Genomic DNA, 17,522 nt, shown 5'->3' with positions numbered 1-17,522 from the left:
GTGCAGCCTTCACAAAGGACTGTGCATTTCTCTGAGGAAAATTCCCCAAGTTCCTTAGCTGTTATTGGCTAGTTTCAAGTTTTTAAAACCTTTCTTAATTGGTATTAGACTTCTGGGTAAGATGGTGGATCAGAGGCTGCTTCTATGAAAGTCACTGAAGGAAAGATTCAGAATAAGAAAAAATAGGCTTTATGTCAACAAGATACACAGAAGAAAAGCTTAGGAATCCTGAGGGAAACAAAGACATAAACGGCAGGAAAAAAGAAACAACAGAACAGCAAGCTGAACACAATCTCAGCTGAGCATTTTGGGGGTGGGAGAGGCACGCTGACTCAGAAGCCATTTCCAAAAGGCATCCAGATGAAAGCCAGATAGTCCTTCTCTCAGGACAACTCTACAGCCCCCATGAGCATTAAATCTATTTGTGGGTTTTGATCAAGGCAGAGATTTCCTCCCATGGAGCAGTCAGAAGAGAGAAATCGCATTTTGTCATACTAAAATAAATCGGAGGGCAATAGTCAGGCATCATCTTAAGAGACAATCTATTGTTAATAACTGGGCTGCCCTAGAGGTTAAGTTCAGTCTCAGTTTGGCCTGCCACCAGCCCCTAGGTGAGACAAGGCCCAGAGAGGCAGTTGTGGAGAGGAGGCCCAGACCATGATGAGCCAAAGGGTACAGGCAACAGGAAGCTGGATCAGGCTGAGAAGTGCACAAGGAAAAGAGAGCCCCACCTCTCTATGACTGGGAACAGATATCACCAATGAGAATTACTCTAGAGTCAGATAGCTTGAGCCCAAGACCAGTGGATGGATCAAACTCTGGAGCTACCTATCCACTGTTCCCTTCTCTAGAGCCCAAGAACTCTGAAGTTCCAGGCTGTACTTGCTACCCACAGCTATATCCCTCCATCAGTGTGATTTAACATTCAGGGACTTAAAAATAAGAAGGCAAGTCCTCTGGAGCACTGATTTCAGTGCTGTAGTTGCTTCCTACACTGCCAATGAACTTGTGAGACACCCCCAAACTGAAACAGCCACCCTAGGGGGTATACAATCTGGGAAGGATGAGGTTTGTCTAGCCCACAGAATGCATATGGTATATAAAGCTAAGTGTAGCCAGAAGAGGCTCTAATAGACTAAAAAGGAAAACTGCGAAAACAGCTCTAGCAGACATCAGACACTTTGACAAGTCTGTATTGGACATAGAGACTCAACAACATAAATTAAGAGCCCACAAGTTCAACTGACCTTCTTCCTCCTGTGTATATAACTAGTAATCACTTTTTTTTTTTTTTTTTTTTTTTTTTTTTTGAGACAGGGTCTCCCTGTAGCCCCAGATGGCCTGGAACTCACTATGTAGACCAGGCTGGCCTTGAATTCACAGAGCTCTGCCTGCCTCCCAAGTTGCAAACTCCACTTTCCAAAAATTTTATTTTCCTGTGATTTTTTGTTCCCTACACATTTAGTCAGGATTTTTATTGCACTTTATTTTTAAATTTTGTTATTCTCTTTTATACAGTCAATTTTTTTATGCATGCTTATCCCCATTCTTAGGTGCTAAGTTTTTTTTTTTTTTTTTTTTTTTTTCCTCTTTGGCTTCTGTATCCCTCTTTCTCTCTGCCCCACAGTTAGTAGTATCTGGCTTTACCTTTTGGTTTCTTTGTATGTTTTTGAAACAAGGTTCACCTGTAGCCCCACCTGGCCTGGAACTTGCTGCTATGTAGACCTGGATGGCCTCCATCTCACAGATTCTTTTGCCTCTGCCTCCCATGCTGGGATTAAAGGAGCGGGGCACCACACCCAGCACCTTACTGACTTTTTAAAAAATCATTTTTAAAAAACTTCCATTCTTACATTTACCTAATTTTGTTTTTGAACTATTTCACTACTAATAAATCTTTCTTTCCCTTTACAATTTTTTATCCCAATTTCTTGCTTCTTTCTCTTCCCCTCCACAGCATTCTTCTCTGCTTTCATCTATTTTTAAAAATATATTTACCTATCTTTTTATTTTATGTGTATGTGTATTGCCTGCATATATGTGAGTGCACCCACGTTGTGCAATGCCGCAGAAGTCAGAAGAGGGTGTCGGATACCCTTGGAACTGGAGTTAAGGATGGTTCGTGGCTGCCATGTGGGTGCTAGGAATCAAACCTGGGTCCTCTGCAAGAGCAGTCAGTGCTCTTAACTGCTAAGCCATCTCTCCAGCCTCTGCTTTCATCTGTTTTACCGCTTCTCCTTTTCTCCCCTTTCCTGTTTTCTTCCTTTATCTCATTTGCTTACTATTTCCACATTTATCCTAGATAATTTTTAACTCCACAGCATGTACTACAGTAGTTTTGCAATTTTCAGTACTATGGTCACAGCTGATTTTAAGTGCCTTTCTGTATCTTGGATTGATGATAATGCTGCTATAGCAGTTATTTCCTCCTCACTGAGTAGTACTGGGAGTGACCCTTCAAGAGCATCAATCCCTTCAAGAGATCAATACACAGCTCCCCCCGCAACCCAGAAGACAGCCAAACTAACAAGTGTGTAAATCACAACATAGAAATATAAGAAATACGAAAAAAAGTAGGGCAGTATGACTTAATCGTAAACTCGACAACTAAACTCAAAGGTACTAAACAGGGAAAATATCAGATAAAGATTTCAAGTTTTCCAGTAAAAATGATGAGTGAAGTAAAAGAGGACACAAACAGATGAATTCAACCCACCCCTTGAGAGTTAAGTCAGCAACACAGACAGTAAGCAAAATGGATGAGAAAATCAGCAACATGGATGAAAATGTTAACAACTTAGAAAAATTCAGCAAGGAAACAGATTTTTAAGGGGAAAAAAAGTGTTATATATGGCAAGATGTGCAATGCTTTTTTCCTCTTCTCCTGTAACAACTTTCAGGGTATATAAAGGAGCATTATTTTTTCCTAAAAGGATAGATTGCATAAAAATGTACTAAGCAAAAAGTATTACCTGTGAAAGTGAGGTCTGAGGTGGCAAAGACCAAACCCTTTTGTATCTGGGTATTCAACAATGTTTAACAAATGAAAAGTACCTGTGGAGGTCACTTCCTGTTTCAGTGGAACACAATAAGTGAGTAGTCACAGAGAACCAAGCTAACTATGGAGACAGCTTTTCATGTGAACATATTTTGTTGAAACACTGGCTTTTCTAGGCGAGAAAAACTTAGGTTTTTTTATATTGGCAATTAATTCTTGGTCTAGTTTATCAGTTCAAGCACACAGAAATTAGTATGTGAAGTTAAAGCAACTCAAAGAAAATTTAGCCAATGACAACCAGGGGGAATAAGTACCTTATATTTTAAAATATCAAGTTGAAAGACAATACAGATCTAACATTAACTGCAGAGACTCATACCTGGTCAAAATGCTGAGAACAAGTGACTATTGAATGCTCAGTCATAAATGGGATATCTGCCAGGTGTGGTGGCACATGCCTTTAATCCCAGCACTCCAGAGGCAGAGGCAGGTGGATCACTGTGAGTTCAACGCCAGCCTGGTCTACATAGTAAGTTCAAGCCAGCTGAGGCTACAGGGAAACCCTGTCTCAAAAACCCCAAAAATAATAATAAAAAATGGGACATCTACATCACTCCCTCCAAGCCTCAGGGAGTGACACAGGAGGCACAGAGGAAGAAGGGAATAGTGTAGAATGCAGACTTCTGGGCATGACATGTGTGAACCGGATGTTCTGATAAGCCATGGTCCTACCTCCTTCCCACATTCTGAGGAGGGGGTCAAGCTCATTAAGCGGTGGAGCTGCATGGAAAAAGAAAAGCCTGTAAGAATCCATGCTTTTGTAAGGCACCCCCTCCCAAATGTCATATTGAAAGAGAGTGCCCCTCAGACCCCTTCCCTGTCCTCTAAGAAAGAGCTGCCCTTCACTTGACTCTGGAAATCCCCTAGATTGTTCAAACCCTTTCCTGGTACATCTGTTTATGGTTTCTATGGAAATGGTCTGGGGCAGAAGAAGAAGAACGTTCTGCCCCAGGTAAGCTAGCCAATGGCTGTATAAGTTAAGGCTCTGGAAATCAGCCCTAGATTGTTCAAATCCTTTCCTGGTTCTTCTGTTTATGGTTTCTATAGAAATCCCCTGCTCTGCAGTTTTTGTGCTTAAAAGCCCTGTGTTTCCACAGCTCTGGGTCGCAGTGCAGCTCCCAAGCCTGTCTGCGTTCTCGGCCAGTCGGTCTCAATAAAGCAGTTAAGTTCTCCTGAGTCTCAGTGTCCGAGTGATCAATTCAGGGAATTCTTCTGACCCTGAGCATTGTGGGTGCTTGTCTCGGGATTCCCTAAAAGACCCTTGGTCTGTTTTTCTGGGTTTTTTTGTCCTGTTTGGCGCCCGATGACATCAGATCTGGTTTCTCCCACGGCGAGTCTGTTTTGATTTCTGTTCTGGGTGTCTGGACTTCTGGGGGCTCCAGGGATAGAAACTGGATGCAGTATTGCTCTCCAAGCTGGAGGACGGGGGACACCCCAACCCTCCATCTGGATGGTTGACCACATGTGCCCTCCGGGCCTTCGGTATCAACCCTAATCATTCTCACAGCGAATCTCCTAAGTGCAGTGCCTTTGTTCTGTGTCAGTCAAGTCTCAAACGGATCTACCCGATCTGTTTCTCATTTGTCTTTATTTCGGCGTAATCCTTTTCTTTTCCATCATAGGTCAATCCCCTTCATCTGAAGACACTCCCCTTGACATAATTCTTTCTCATTTTAAGGATTTCCAGAAGGCAGCTGCAATCTCTGGAGACACTGTCTATTCAGGGAAATTCCGTACCCTTTGTTCTCTCGATTTTGTGGGTGTCCCCCCCCCCCCCCCCGGCACTGGGTCATTGATGTTAACAAACTTTCTTCTGTTCAGGCCATGATCTTCAGAAACTGAGGACACCCTGATCAGGTCATATGCGTTCAGGCCAGCCCTATAGGCCTGAGGTGACCCCTGCCATCCTTCCCCTCCGTGCTATGGCCCTGCTGGATTCCTCTGGCCAGTTTTCTTGTTTATTCTCCTTTCTCAACCAGTGATCTTTATAACTGGAAATTACAAAATCCTCCTTTCTCTGAAAAAACCCAGGCTTTAATTGGGCTCCTGGAGACTACCTTTCTTACCAGGCCAACTGGGATGATGTCCAACAATTCCTTCTCACCCTCTTCACCACTGAGGTACGCACCCAGATCCTGAGGCCCAGAAACGGGTACCGGCCAAAAATGGCCAATTTACTGAGGATCCTGAGGTGATCGAGGAAATTTTCCCTCACCACCGCCCAGATTGGAATCCCAACACCCCTGCAGGTAGGGAGTCACTCAGACTCTTATCACCAGATTCTTATGGGGGGGGGTCTCCAGGCCTCTACAAAAAGGCCTACAAATTTGTAAAAAGTCAGCCAGGTTTTGCAGGACAAAAGACTTGTTGAAGGAACATCAACAGCTGGGGTACAAAGTGTCAGCTAAAAAGGCACAGATCTGCCAAAAGGAGGTACAGTATCCGGGGTTTCAATTAGAAGGGGGTGTGCACAGAATTCCTGGGGTCAGCTGCATAGTGTCATCTATGGCTACCTGGTTTTGCAGAGCTGACCAGGCCTCTATCAAGGTAACAAGGAAGGGACCCTCAGCATTTTCCTGGGGAAAAGAACAGCAGACCTTTGACAACCTAAAACAGGCCCTCACTTCTGCACCAGCCCTAGTCCTACCTGACATCTTGAAGCCCTTCTACCTTTATGTAGATGAATGGCTTGGTGTAGTGAAGGGCATACTTGCTCAAACTTTGGGTCCCTGGAAGAGACCGGTGGCTTATCTCTCAAAGAAATTAGACTCAGTAGTGGCTGGATGGCCAGCCTGTCTGAAGATCATAGCGGCCATTGCAGTCCTAGCTGAGGATGCTGATAAGCTCACCTTGGGACAACTGATTGTGACCACCTCCCATGCTACTGAAGGGGTGCTGAGGGCACTGCCTGATCACTGGCTCACAAATGCAAGATTAACTCATTACCAGTCTCTCCTACTAGATGTACCCCACCTGACATATGCAGTGATCAGAGCCTTAAACCCTGCATCCCTGCTCCCTGAGACTGAGTCTGAGACAGCTGTGCATCACAACTGCTCCAAACTGCTGCAGGACATCCAGGGAAGCTGACCTGATCTCACTGACATACCATGGAAGAACCCTGACTTGGTGATGCACACAGTCGGGAGTAGTTACATAAAAGATGGAGTCTGGTATGCAGGGGTGGTAGTAGTCACCCAGGAGGATGTCCTATGGATGCCCAAAAGAGTGGCAGTCATTCATTTCCCAGGACACCAAAAGAACAACACACCTGAGGCCCAAGGAAACCAAAAGGTGGATCAAGTTGCCAAGTGTCCGAACCTGCACTTCTAGCCCTGCCAGATCCTACATTACCTGAAAAGCCTTCATACACAGAAGAGGATTAAAGTCAGAACTGTTGGCTGAAATACCTAATCATGAAATCCTCCAGTCTATTAGGGCACTACAGGCCATACAGGAGCACCTCCACCCCGATCCGGCACATGCACAAACTGCCTCCAGCTACTCCACATCCTTGCTGACCTGGAGACATTCTCTGGATAAAACGACATCAGAAGGAGACATTGGCCCCTAAGTGGAAAGGACCATTCGCAGTGATCCTGACGACTCCCACGGCAGTGAAGGTGGATGGACTGCGCACCTGGATTCATCACTTACATGTCAAGCCTGCCAGGTTGACCAAGAAAAAAATGGAAGGTCCCACATCCCCGAGAAGACCCTCTGAAACTTTGATTTGTAAAAGACAATTCACCTGTTCCCCCGGTGTCACTATGACTCTGCTCCTGCTGACTCTACCCTCTGGGACGCCCCCCCCCGCAAGGAGTCTACCAGCCCCAGACTTATGTCAGGAAATTATCTGATACACAGTCAGGAAAGGTTATTATGGAGGTGACACCTCCTAACCATCAGATTGCTCCCAGGTTTGAAACTGACCTTTGTTCCTTATGGTCAACACTGGGTAGAGAGGCCACCCGAAAGCATGAGGGCCCATTACAATCCCCTAGACGACACATATAAATCAATGGTTTGATTCAAGAGGATTTCCAAACAAAAGGGGGGAATGAAGGAAAGTGCCCCTCCCTGTCCTCTGAGAAAGAGCTGCCCTCCACTTGACTCTGGAAATCCCCTAGATTGTTCAAACCCTTTCCTGGTACATCTGTTTATGGTTTCTATGGAAATGGTCTGGGGCAGAAGAAGAAGAACGTTCTGCCCCAGGTAAGCTAGCCAATGGCTGTATAGGTTAAGGCTCTAGAAATCAGCCTTAGATTGTTCAAATCCTTTCCTGGTTCTTCTGTTTATGGTTTCTATAGACATCCCCTGCTCTGCAGTTTTTGTGCTTAAAAGCCCTGTGTTTCCACAGCTCTGGGTCACAGTGCAGCTCCTGAGCCTGCCTGAGTCCCAGGCCAGTTGGTCTCAATAAAACAGTTAAGTTCTCCTGAGTCTCAGTGTCCGAGTGGTCAATTCAGGGAATTCTTCTGACCCCGAACAATATAAACTATGCAAAATTCAAGTTTGTTAGCCCTGGGACCTCAGAGGGCACAGGCAGGCATGAGTCTCCCAAGAAGGGAGGAAAAAGGAAAAAATTTAGTGAAACAAATTGGTGTAGAGTGGCTGGATAGACAAACCACAGGAGTCTGGGCAAAACACAGGGATGCGGGCCTGGGAAAGCACTGCAGTTCCAGCAGCATCTGGTGAACCAACTGAAAGGGAACACGGTTCAGATTCCCAAATCCAGAAGGGCAGAGATGGGTGCCACAACAAGTCCTGTGAGGTAATGCAACCTACCCAGGAGAAGCTGGCAGGAACCCAGAGAAGAGGGTGGCCAAACCACATATGCTTAAGGGGATTAGCTGTGCTCATGAATGTTATACAATGCATCACTGAAATACGTAATTAGAATGACACAGGCCCTCGCAGACACAAAGGAACTCAAAGGGGAAAAATCCCTGGGTCACAGCTGTGCTGTAAAAGTGGGAAAATAGCTCAGTTGCTTGAAAAATGGGGTCCGCTGCCACATGGATCTAAAAACTTGTTAAAGATTATAGAGAGCCTGGAAAAAAATCTTACAAGCAAAAGAGGAAAACAGAGAGAGGGCATGGCCACTACTTTGCATAGTAAAAGATTTGCCCAAGGCAGAGGACACTAAAAAGGCTAAGGAGTTACTCTCTACCTCAGAGCTTAAGAGAGAAGAAAAAAAGAGAGAGGAGATTTTAACTTGTGTAAGGTTAGAGCACCAGGAGTCCAAGGACCCAGGAAATAAGATAGATAATAGTGAAAAAAGAAACAACCTAAAAATAAAAGTAGCTAAAGCTGCCCCTCAGATTCAACCTTTGATACAAAAGGAGAAAAAAGTTAAAAGGACTATAGCTAGGAGAAAATACTCCACACTGGAGTTGTTGAAACTAGGAAAGACTTACAAGCAAGCAATCAAAGAGCCCTTCACCACATGGCTCGTGAGGATATGGGACATGGGAGCAAATAATGTCAGTCTAAGTCCTTCCGAAGCTTCAGAGCAGAGTTATATAACCACCCATCCATCCTTGAGACATAGGCTGTTCAACCTAGGCTAATGCAGAAGGTTGGGGGAGAGCAGTCCTTAATGGGATGGCTGCTGCAAGGCATTAAAGATACATGGTCATCACCAAGGGAAACCCCCATAATGAACAGGGGCTGGAGGACTATAAAAGAGGGACAGGCATTAATGAGAGAACTAGATATGAAAAAAGCAATATATGATGCCCAGTTTTCTGGGCCAGATAGGGCTATGTTCACCAGAGATATAAAGGAAAGCTTAATTCAGCTGGGACCTTGAGAATGGTATAGAATGGTTTTGCTAAGTCCTTTAATGGGACAGAATATTTGTAAAGTGAGAGGCTTTAGCAAATTTAAGCGGTTCAAACCAGCATGTAAAACGTGTCTGTAGAATAAGAGAACAACCTACAAGAGATATAAAAAAGACCAGACAGAAGAAACGGTCCATTTGGGTTACTCGAAGACAAGTGTGGCAAGATTTATGTCAAGTCCAAATTCCCAAACAACAAACTGATACAAAACCAAATTCGAAACTAAGGAATTTCTGGACGGCTTTAAAACCTGAAGAACAGTTTACAAAAGGCATTCAGAGGATAAAAACTGTCCCGGAGGTGGTTAAGGATCCCCAAAAGTTAGATAAGGTGCATTTCTCTCCTGAGAAAGGCTATGCTAGTGGTGGAGGCAGTTTTTCCTACGAGGGCCCCCTCCAGCAACCAGGTATGGTCAATGGAGAGACAGCAGATATGGCTACAGACAGGAGGCAGACCCAGGACATGCCTGACTCAGAAAACCAACATGTGCAGCAGGAACAAGAGAGACCCTCTGCCTCCTTAGCCTGGTGCAGGGACAGGCAACTGGAGCCAGCACCTGTAAATATATCAAGGATAAAAGAATACAAAGAGACTCCATATAAGATCCCCAGAATGCTGAATGATTCCAAAGGGATAACTAAAGACAGTAAAGAACTAACCAAATTAATGCTTCTTACCAATGCTATGATACCTAACAAAGATCTATGAAGAAAGCAATTAATACAAATGGACAAAACCTTTCCATGCTGTGTTAGGCCTTGTCTATGACTGATTTAATATATGATGTTAACCGCTGAGTGTTTCACGAATGTGAAACCCATTTGAAGGATACCTGAAGAAACAAAGGCCAGCTATAGCTGTAAGGTTCTTGGGAGTTTTATGGTTGGGTAAGATAAAAACAGGGGCTCCCAAAACTATACAACTGTTAAGAAAAACTACAGTACCAGGGTTGGGTTGCCCCCTATGAAATGTTGGTCAGACAAAAATCCTAGAGGTCCTCAAATTAACCAAGGCTATTGCCACTAATGTCAGCTGTACACCAGAAAGGTCAGTAAGGACATGATGCTGTAGACACTGCATGATGTGAGCATGGGAGAAGACATGAAGCTAAAAACTCCGTGCCATGGAATGGATGGCTTTTGTAGTGCCAAAAGGTGCTTTGGAGATGACTGGGGTAAAAGCATCCCCTAATTCTGCTCAACAATGGACCCTGTGTGCTGCACACTACGGACATGCCAAGCAATGCCCACTAATGCAATAATGGCTTGACTAACATACATACAACTGACAAATTTCTAACTGGATAAGGCCTGCTCCTAGGGATGGAACACACATGGTGCTGTAGACCAGGCTAAGCCCCTGTGTCAGGGAAGGATACAGGCTCCAGCAGGGAAGCTGTTGCAAGTATACTGTTTAATGGTACTGGGATATCTTCTAGGCATTTGTATTTACATTCATGTTTGTTTAGATGTGTCTACTTCCATTTGTCTTTATAGTAGGGGGAACACCACTGAGATAGATCAGCAGCCCTCTTGGGGAGGCCCAAGAGATCAATATCTCACCATGATACAAGAAAAATCGCCCTGCATCTGCCACCCTCTCCAAGGCTCAGGGAAATTCGCAGAAGAGGTGGCAGAAAGTTTGTAAGAGCCAGAGGAAGGGGTGGAGTGTGAACTGAATGTTCCCCTGATAAACCATGGTCCCTCTTCCTTCCCACGCTCTGCAGAAGGGGTCAAGCCCATTAAGGGGTGGAGCTGCCACCATATTGGGCACAGGGAACACAGAACAAGAGAGACCAGGGGAGCAAGACGGATGGTGCTTGCATTTCAAATATGGAAAAGAATATTCAAATACAAAAATCTGTGTTTGGGGATTCTAGATAGACTGACTAGACCTCAGTGGATGGGCTTGGATTAGGGAATGTCTGGGGACTCTGACTTGACACAGTGGGCTTTAACAGGGATGACAACAAAAAGATCCAGAACATTATAAGGGAATACTTTAAAAACCGATAAGCAGGGGCCTGGAGAGATGGCTCAGTGGTTAAGAACATTGACTGTTCTTGCAGAAGACCAGGGTTCAAATCCAAGCACATACATGGCAGCTAACAACTGTCTGTAATTCCAATTCCAGGGGATCTGACAGCCTCTTCTGACCTCCGCGGGCATTGCATGACACAGGTGCACTTACCTATGTGCAGGCAATACACACATACACACATACACATAAAATAAAAATAATAAAATTAAAAAACAAAACAAAACAAATGGATAAGCAGCTGGATGTGGTAAAGCACACCTTTAATCCCAGCATTTGGGTGGCAGGGGCAGGTGGATTGGTGGATTGCTGTGAGTTCCAGGCCAGCCTGGTCTACATAGAGAGTTCCAGGCTAGGTGGGGCTACAGGGAGACTCTGTCTCAAAACAACCAAAAAAAAAAAAAGAAAAGAAAAGAAAAACCTATATGCTATTAAATTTGAAAATCTAAAAGAAATGGATGTGTATCTAAAATTATGGGAGGCACCAAAGCTAAACCAAGATGAGATCAGCAGCTTAAACAGACCCATAACACAGAAGGAAACTGAAACAGCAATACAAAATCTCCTGACTAAAAAAAAACCCAGGACCAGATGGATTTACAGCAGAATTCTACCAGACATTTAAATTTAAAGAAGACCTCGATCTACATCCAATACTACTTAATTTATTCAAAAAAATAGAAATGGAGGGAAAACTTCCAAATTCCTTCTATGAAGCCAGCATCACTCTCATACCAAAGCCTGGTAAAGATACAACCAAAAAAGAAAACTATAGACCCATATCCTTAATGAACATAGATGCAAAAATTCTCAGTAAAATACTTGCTAACCACATACAGACACACATCAAAAGGATCATCCACCATGATCAAGCTGGCTTTATTCCAGAGATGCAGGGATGGTTCAATATACGTAAGTCAATAAATGCCATAAATTATATAAATGAACTCAAAGACAAAAAACACATCGTCATCTCAATAGATGCAGAGAAGGCCTTTGACAAAATTCAACATGCATTTATGTTAAAAGTCCTAGAGGGAACTGGACTGGAGGGAACATACCTCCACATAATTAAAGCTATATACAAACAAACCCACAGCCAACATCAGTCTAAATGGAGAAAACCTGAAAGCATTCCCACTAAAATCAGGAACCAGACAAGGCTGTCCAGTATCTCTACTCCGTCTTAATACAGTGCTTGAAACTTGCTAGAGCAATTAAGACAAAAGAAGGAAATTAAAGGAGTACTAATCAGAAAGGAAGATGTCAAATTATCCCTTTTTACAGATGATATGATGTTATACCTAAGAGATCACAAAAATTCCACCAGAAAACTCCTACAAATGATTAACACTTTCAGTAAAGTGGCAGGTTATAAAATTAATCTACAAAAATCAGTAGCCTTTCTATATACCAGTAACAAGCAACTGGAGAAAGAGTATAGGGAAACCCTCCCAGTTACAATCGCCTCAAAAAAAATTAAGTATCTCAGAATAAACCTGACCAAAGATATTAAAGACCTCTACAATAAACATTTAAAAAGCCTTTAAAGAAAGAGAATGAGGAAGACACCAGAAGGACCACCCATGCTCATGGACTAGAAGAATTAATATTGTGAAAATGACCATCCTACCATAAGCCATTTATAGATTCAATGTAATGTCAATCAAAATCCCCATGACATACTTCACAGAATCAGAAAAAAATTCCTAAAATTCATTTGGAAGTACAAAAGACCTCAGATAGCCAAAGGAACCCCAAGTACAAAGGGCAATGCTAGAGGGATTACTATACCAGGTTTCAATCTGTATTACAGAGCTATAGTTATAAAAACAGCACGGTACTGGCAAAAAAAATAGACCTGTAGATCAACGGAACATAACTGAAGACTCAAACGTGAGTACATGCAATTTCAGCCACCTGATATTTGACAAAGGGGCCAAGAACACTCTCTGGATGAAGGACAGCATCTTCAGCAAATGGTGCTGGCAAAACTGGATGCCTACCTGTAGAAGAATGAAACTAGACACTTATTTTTCATCTTGCTTTTTACAAAAGTCGACTCCAAATGTATCAAAGACTTTAATGTGAAACTGGAAACTCTGAAACTGTTAGAAGAAAATATTGACAGTAACTTACAAGATATAGGCGTAGGAAAGGACTTTCTAAATCGGACATCAATTAAAAACTAAAAGAGATTAAAAAAGCCCTTAAAGATAAATGGCATCAAAATAATAAAGGATATTGAATGAAGAAAATAATCATATGACTCAAAGAATACAAACCATTCAGGAAGAAAAAGCAAAAGGGAGAAAATCTTCACCAGTGACACATCTGACAGAGGTTTAACATCCAGAATATATAAAGAAATCAAAAAACAAAAGAATCAAGAAAGGAAGTGACCCAATTTAAAAATGGGCTAAGGACCTAATCAGAGAGTTCTCAGAAGAAATAAAGATGGCTGAGAAACATCTTTGAAAGTGTTCAACAACATTAGTAATTAGGGAAATGCAAATTAAAACCACTTTAACATTTCATCTTACCTGGCTAAGACCATGAGATCAAATGAGACCAAATGCTGAAGAGATGTGGAGAAAGGGGAATGCTCATTTGCTGGTGGGACTGCAAACTCATGCAACCTCTATGGAAAGCAGTGAGAACTGCTAAAATACTAAAATGAACCTACGATTTCCCTTGGTTATATCACTTCTTGGCATATACACAAAAGACTCATCCTGTTGCAGAAATACTTGTACAACCGTGTTTGTTGCTGCTCTTTTCACAATAGCTAAGAGATGGAAGAATCCTAAATGCCACTCAACTGAAATAATAAAAATGTGGTAGATTTACAAAATGAAGTTCTACTCAGTGGTAAAGAAAGATGAAATCAAGAAATTTGCAGGTAAATGGATGAAACTAGAAACTGTTATAGTAAGTGAAGTAACACACTCAAAAAAACAAAAGATGTATTGTTCTCCTTCATATGTGGATCCTAGCACTAAATCATTATATGTAAATATGCATCCAGATGTTACTGCAGGAACCAGGATTATGAAAGGAACCAGGGTGGTAAAGGGAAAGAAGGAACCTGAAAGACAGTAGGAGAAATGGATAAAGTGGGGAGTATTTAAATGGGAGGGGAGAGGGAGAGCTATACCAGGAACTTTGGGGGAAAAAGGGAAAGAAGGCGCTCAAGAGAGGTGGGACCATAAGAGACAGGTATTATCAAGGGAGAAATGGGGGAATTGGGAACACTTCAAATGGGGATGTCATGGTGGAAGAGTTGGACAGGGAGAGAGAGAGGATAGATAAATAATGCCTAGCTAGTGTAAAAAAAAAATCAGAGGAAATCTTATTAGTCCAACAACCAAATGACACATTATACATACAATATCTCTAAATGAGTCCCTGTGTGTAGCTAAAGGCTACATAGCAAGAAATAGTGCCAGACAGGAGAAACATTCCTTTGAATTATTGGCCAGGGTGGTCCAAGAGACTTCCAAAAATACACAGGCTATTGCCACAGCCCTTGATTGTCACCCACAACTTGAAGGTACTTCAGACACAGGATTTGGGGCAATGGAGTGGGAACTGACCTGAAAGCCACTTCCCCTGAAGGCTATCATAGCTTTGGAAAGTACTATGCAAGGTGTTAAGGGAGAACATCAATTGGTGATCCAACAAGAGCTTCAAAACCAAATAACCACATCAATGACCTGCACAGCATATATCACTAGTGTAGTAGTGGCAATTTTATCTTGGGGCAATCAACAGCTATCTAATTGGACTAAAAGTTCACTCAATGGGAGCAAACTCATGTGTGGTATTGTAAACATAGCCAAATATACATGGCTGGAGAGGTTATAGATCCTAGAGAAAACCCCCAAATGGTAACATCACTAGACTAATATAATTTCTTACTATGTGCAAAATATGTATCCTTATATTTACATACAAATATCCCAGTTACCACTTATCAAAGAAGCTTCTTTTGCACCAGATACTGTTACAGAGTACTACAACTGGTCACACAAAGATACTGTGACTTGCCCAAGTTTAAGTGGCACATCTATAATGCTCTCTCTACACCTAAGGCTCACGAAACATAAAACAAGGGGTAAAGAAGACAATAACAAATATCTCATTATTGAAACACGCTATGCAACAGAAGGCCAGGAATACAAAAGGTCACAAATGGCCAAAGTGTAGAGACTAAGAATCTGCAGAATGCTGGCCCTTGGACAGGACTCCTATTTTAAACTATACCCACCCAGGGCTCAGGGACCATTGCAGAAGAGGGGAGGAAAGATTATAAGAGCCAGGGAGGAGGTGCATGACCATATGGAAATAAGAGTCCTATAAGCTTCTGGGACCCTGCTCATATGAACATACAGCAATGGTGTCAGCACGCACAGGACTCATGCAAACTCAAACAGACAAAAACCCAGCATAGAACTGGGGAAATGACAGCTGACCCCAATCTTAGCTGAAGAAATATTGGCAACTGATTACTGCTGGGTGAGGAAGAGCTGATATTCCTAAATTGAGAGACTCTAGAAAGGCTGTCTAGACCTCAGTAGATGAACTTGCACTGAAAGACATCTGGGGATAACTTGACACAATAGGCCTTAAGACCAATGACAGAATGTATGAATTCCAGTGTGGGGGAGGCATTATGGGAGGGTGCCAATGGAGCAGGGGTATAAAGACGATTAAGATTAACTGAGATGTTCTGTATGAAATACACAAAAATTCAATTAAAAAATTTGAAAAGAAAAAAAAGGGAAGAATATGGCTAGAACAAATCAGAAAGACACACTATTCAGTTACAAATTTAGGAAATAAGGAAAGATACAGCCTGAGATAATTTCTTACCTGTTTTCTCCTCATCTTCACTGTCAGAAAGCACAGCCGCCTTTCGCTTTACTGCCTTCCCTTCTTCCCCCTCCTTCTCTTCCTCATCGTCACTGTCCACTTTTTGCCTTTTGGGTTCATCCGCCTCGCTGTCAGAGCTGTGGAACCTTTTTGTGTCTACATGGCCATCCGATTCATTCTGCACCTCAGAATCTTCCCTCTTATTATCCCCGTCTCTGTCACCAGACACCAGCTTCTCTTTGTGTCTGGAGGTATCTTCGGCTTCAGAATCACTTGCAGGTCCTTTCTGAGGCTCCTCACTCTCAGAGTCACTGACTTGGGGTTTGGGAAGTTCCTCATTTTCTGAGTCACTGGCCTGGTGCCTTGGGGGACCCTCGCTTTCAGAGTCACTGACTCGGGGCTTGGGGAGCTCCTCACTTTCTGAATCACTCATCTGAGGTTTGGGAGGCTCCTCACTTTCAGAGTCACTGGCCTGGTGCCTTGGGGGACCCTCACTTTCTGAATCACTGACTCGGGGTTTGGGGAGCTCTTCGTTTTCAGAGTCACTGCCCTGGTGCCTTGGGGGACCCTCGCTTTCAGAGTCACTGACTCGGGGTTTGGGAAGCTCCTCACTTTCCGAATCAGTCATCTGAGGTTTGGGAGGCTCCTCACTTTCTGAGTCACTGGCCTGGGGCCTTGGAGGCTCCTCACTGTCAGACTCACTGGCCTGAGGTTTCAGGGTGTCCTCAGCTTCAGAGTCACTGGCAGGACTCTTTGGGAGCTCTTCTACCTCAGAGTCACTGGCAGCATGCTTTCTCACCTCTTCGTTCTCAGAGTCACTTGCATGACCATTAAGAAGCTCGTTTTCAGAGTCACTCCCAGGAAGTTTCCTGGTCTCCTCACTCTCTGAGTCACTCCCATGTTGGTTGGCATCCTCGTTTTCAGAATCACTGACCGGAGGCTCTGCATGCTCCTCCGATTCAGAGTCACTGTCCTTTGGCCTCTGAAGCTCCTCACTTTCAGAGTCACTAGCATTAAGATTGGAGGGCTCATCGTTTTCAGAGTCTGTCCCAGGATGTCTCTTGGTCAAGTCATCTTCTCGATCACTTGTTTCATTCTAAAAAATGAGAAAAATTAGCAATGTGCAAAAAAAAAAAAAAAAAAAGGTGAAATCTTAAAATTGTTCAGCAATTTTTTAAATATAGGAATGTATACATACTTAATGAAGAATATTCATCTTACACCTATAAAGAAACATCTCACTTTAAATTGAGGCCAGTGTGAGAAATGAATCATCAATCTAGCCCCCAATGAGAAATACAACCAAATCTGTAAAGCATACACAGAGATTATGATGAAGGGGACACTATTTTTAAAAAGCTAGATTTTAAAAGCAAAGCTTAACTTCCTCATATAATTCTAATCACCCAAAATCTCTTTTTCAAAGAAATATAAATATACAACAAAGTTTTTTTAAAAAAACAAATTCAGGGCTGGAGAGATGGCTCAGCGATTAAGAACACTGACTGTTCTTGCAGAAGACTCAGGTTCGAATCCCAGTACCCACATGGCAACTAACAACTGTCCGTAACTCCAGTTCCAGGGGATCCAACAGCCTCTTCTGTCCTCTGTGGGCATCGCATGACACAGGTGCACTTACCAACATGCAGGCATAACACTCATACACATAAAATAAAAATAAAATAAAATAAAATTTTTAATTCTTAAAC

At 42.9% G+C, this 17,522-nt stretch overlaps 1 protein-coding gene across 2 annotated transcripts in view; it reads right to left on the bottom strand.

The window, feature by feature from the left end:
• Window positions 1-17,522, bottom strand: part of Iws1 (interacts with SUPT6H, CTD assembly factor 1) — a 69,363-nt gene that overhangs the window by 29,165 nt on the left and 22,676 nt on the right. For both annotated transcript variants that reach the window (XM_008830645.3, XM_008830642.3), the window contains exon 3: window positions 15,814-16,909. In XM_008830645.3, the coding sequence (XP_008828867.1) occupies window positions 15,814-16,909 (1,096 nt within the window). The remainder of the gene's footprint in view (window positions 1-15,813; window positions 16,910-17,522) is intronic.

This window comes from Nannospalax galili, unplaced genomic scaffold, assembly GCF_000622305.1.
Source record: "Nannospalax galili isolate Female #2095 unplaced genomic scaffold, S.galili_v1.0 scaffold1615, whole genome shotgun sequence".
Classification (NCBI taxonomy): Eukaryota; Metazoa; Chordata; class Mammalia; order Rodentia; family Spalacidae; genus Nannospalax; species Nannospalax galili.
The sequence above is the reverse complement of the archived record's forward strand: the minus strand, read 5'-3'. Positions and strand labels throughout refer to the sequence as shown.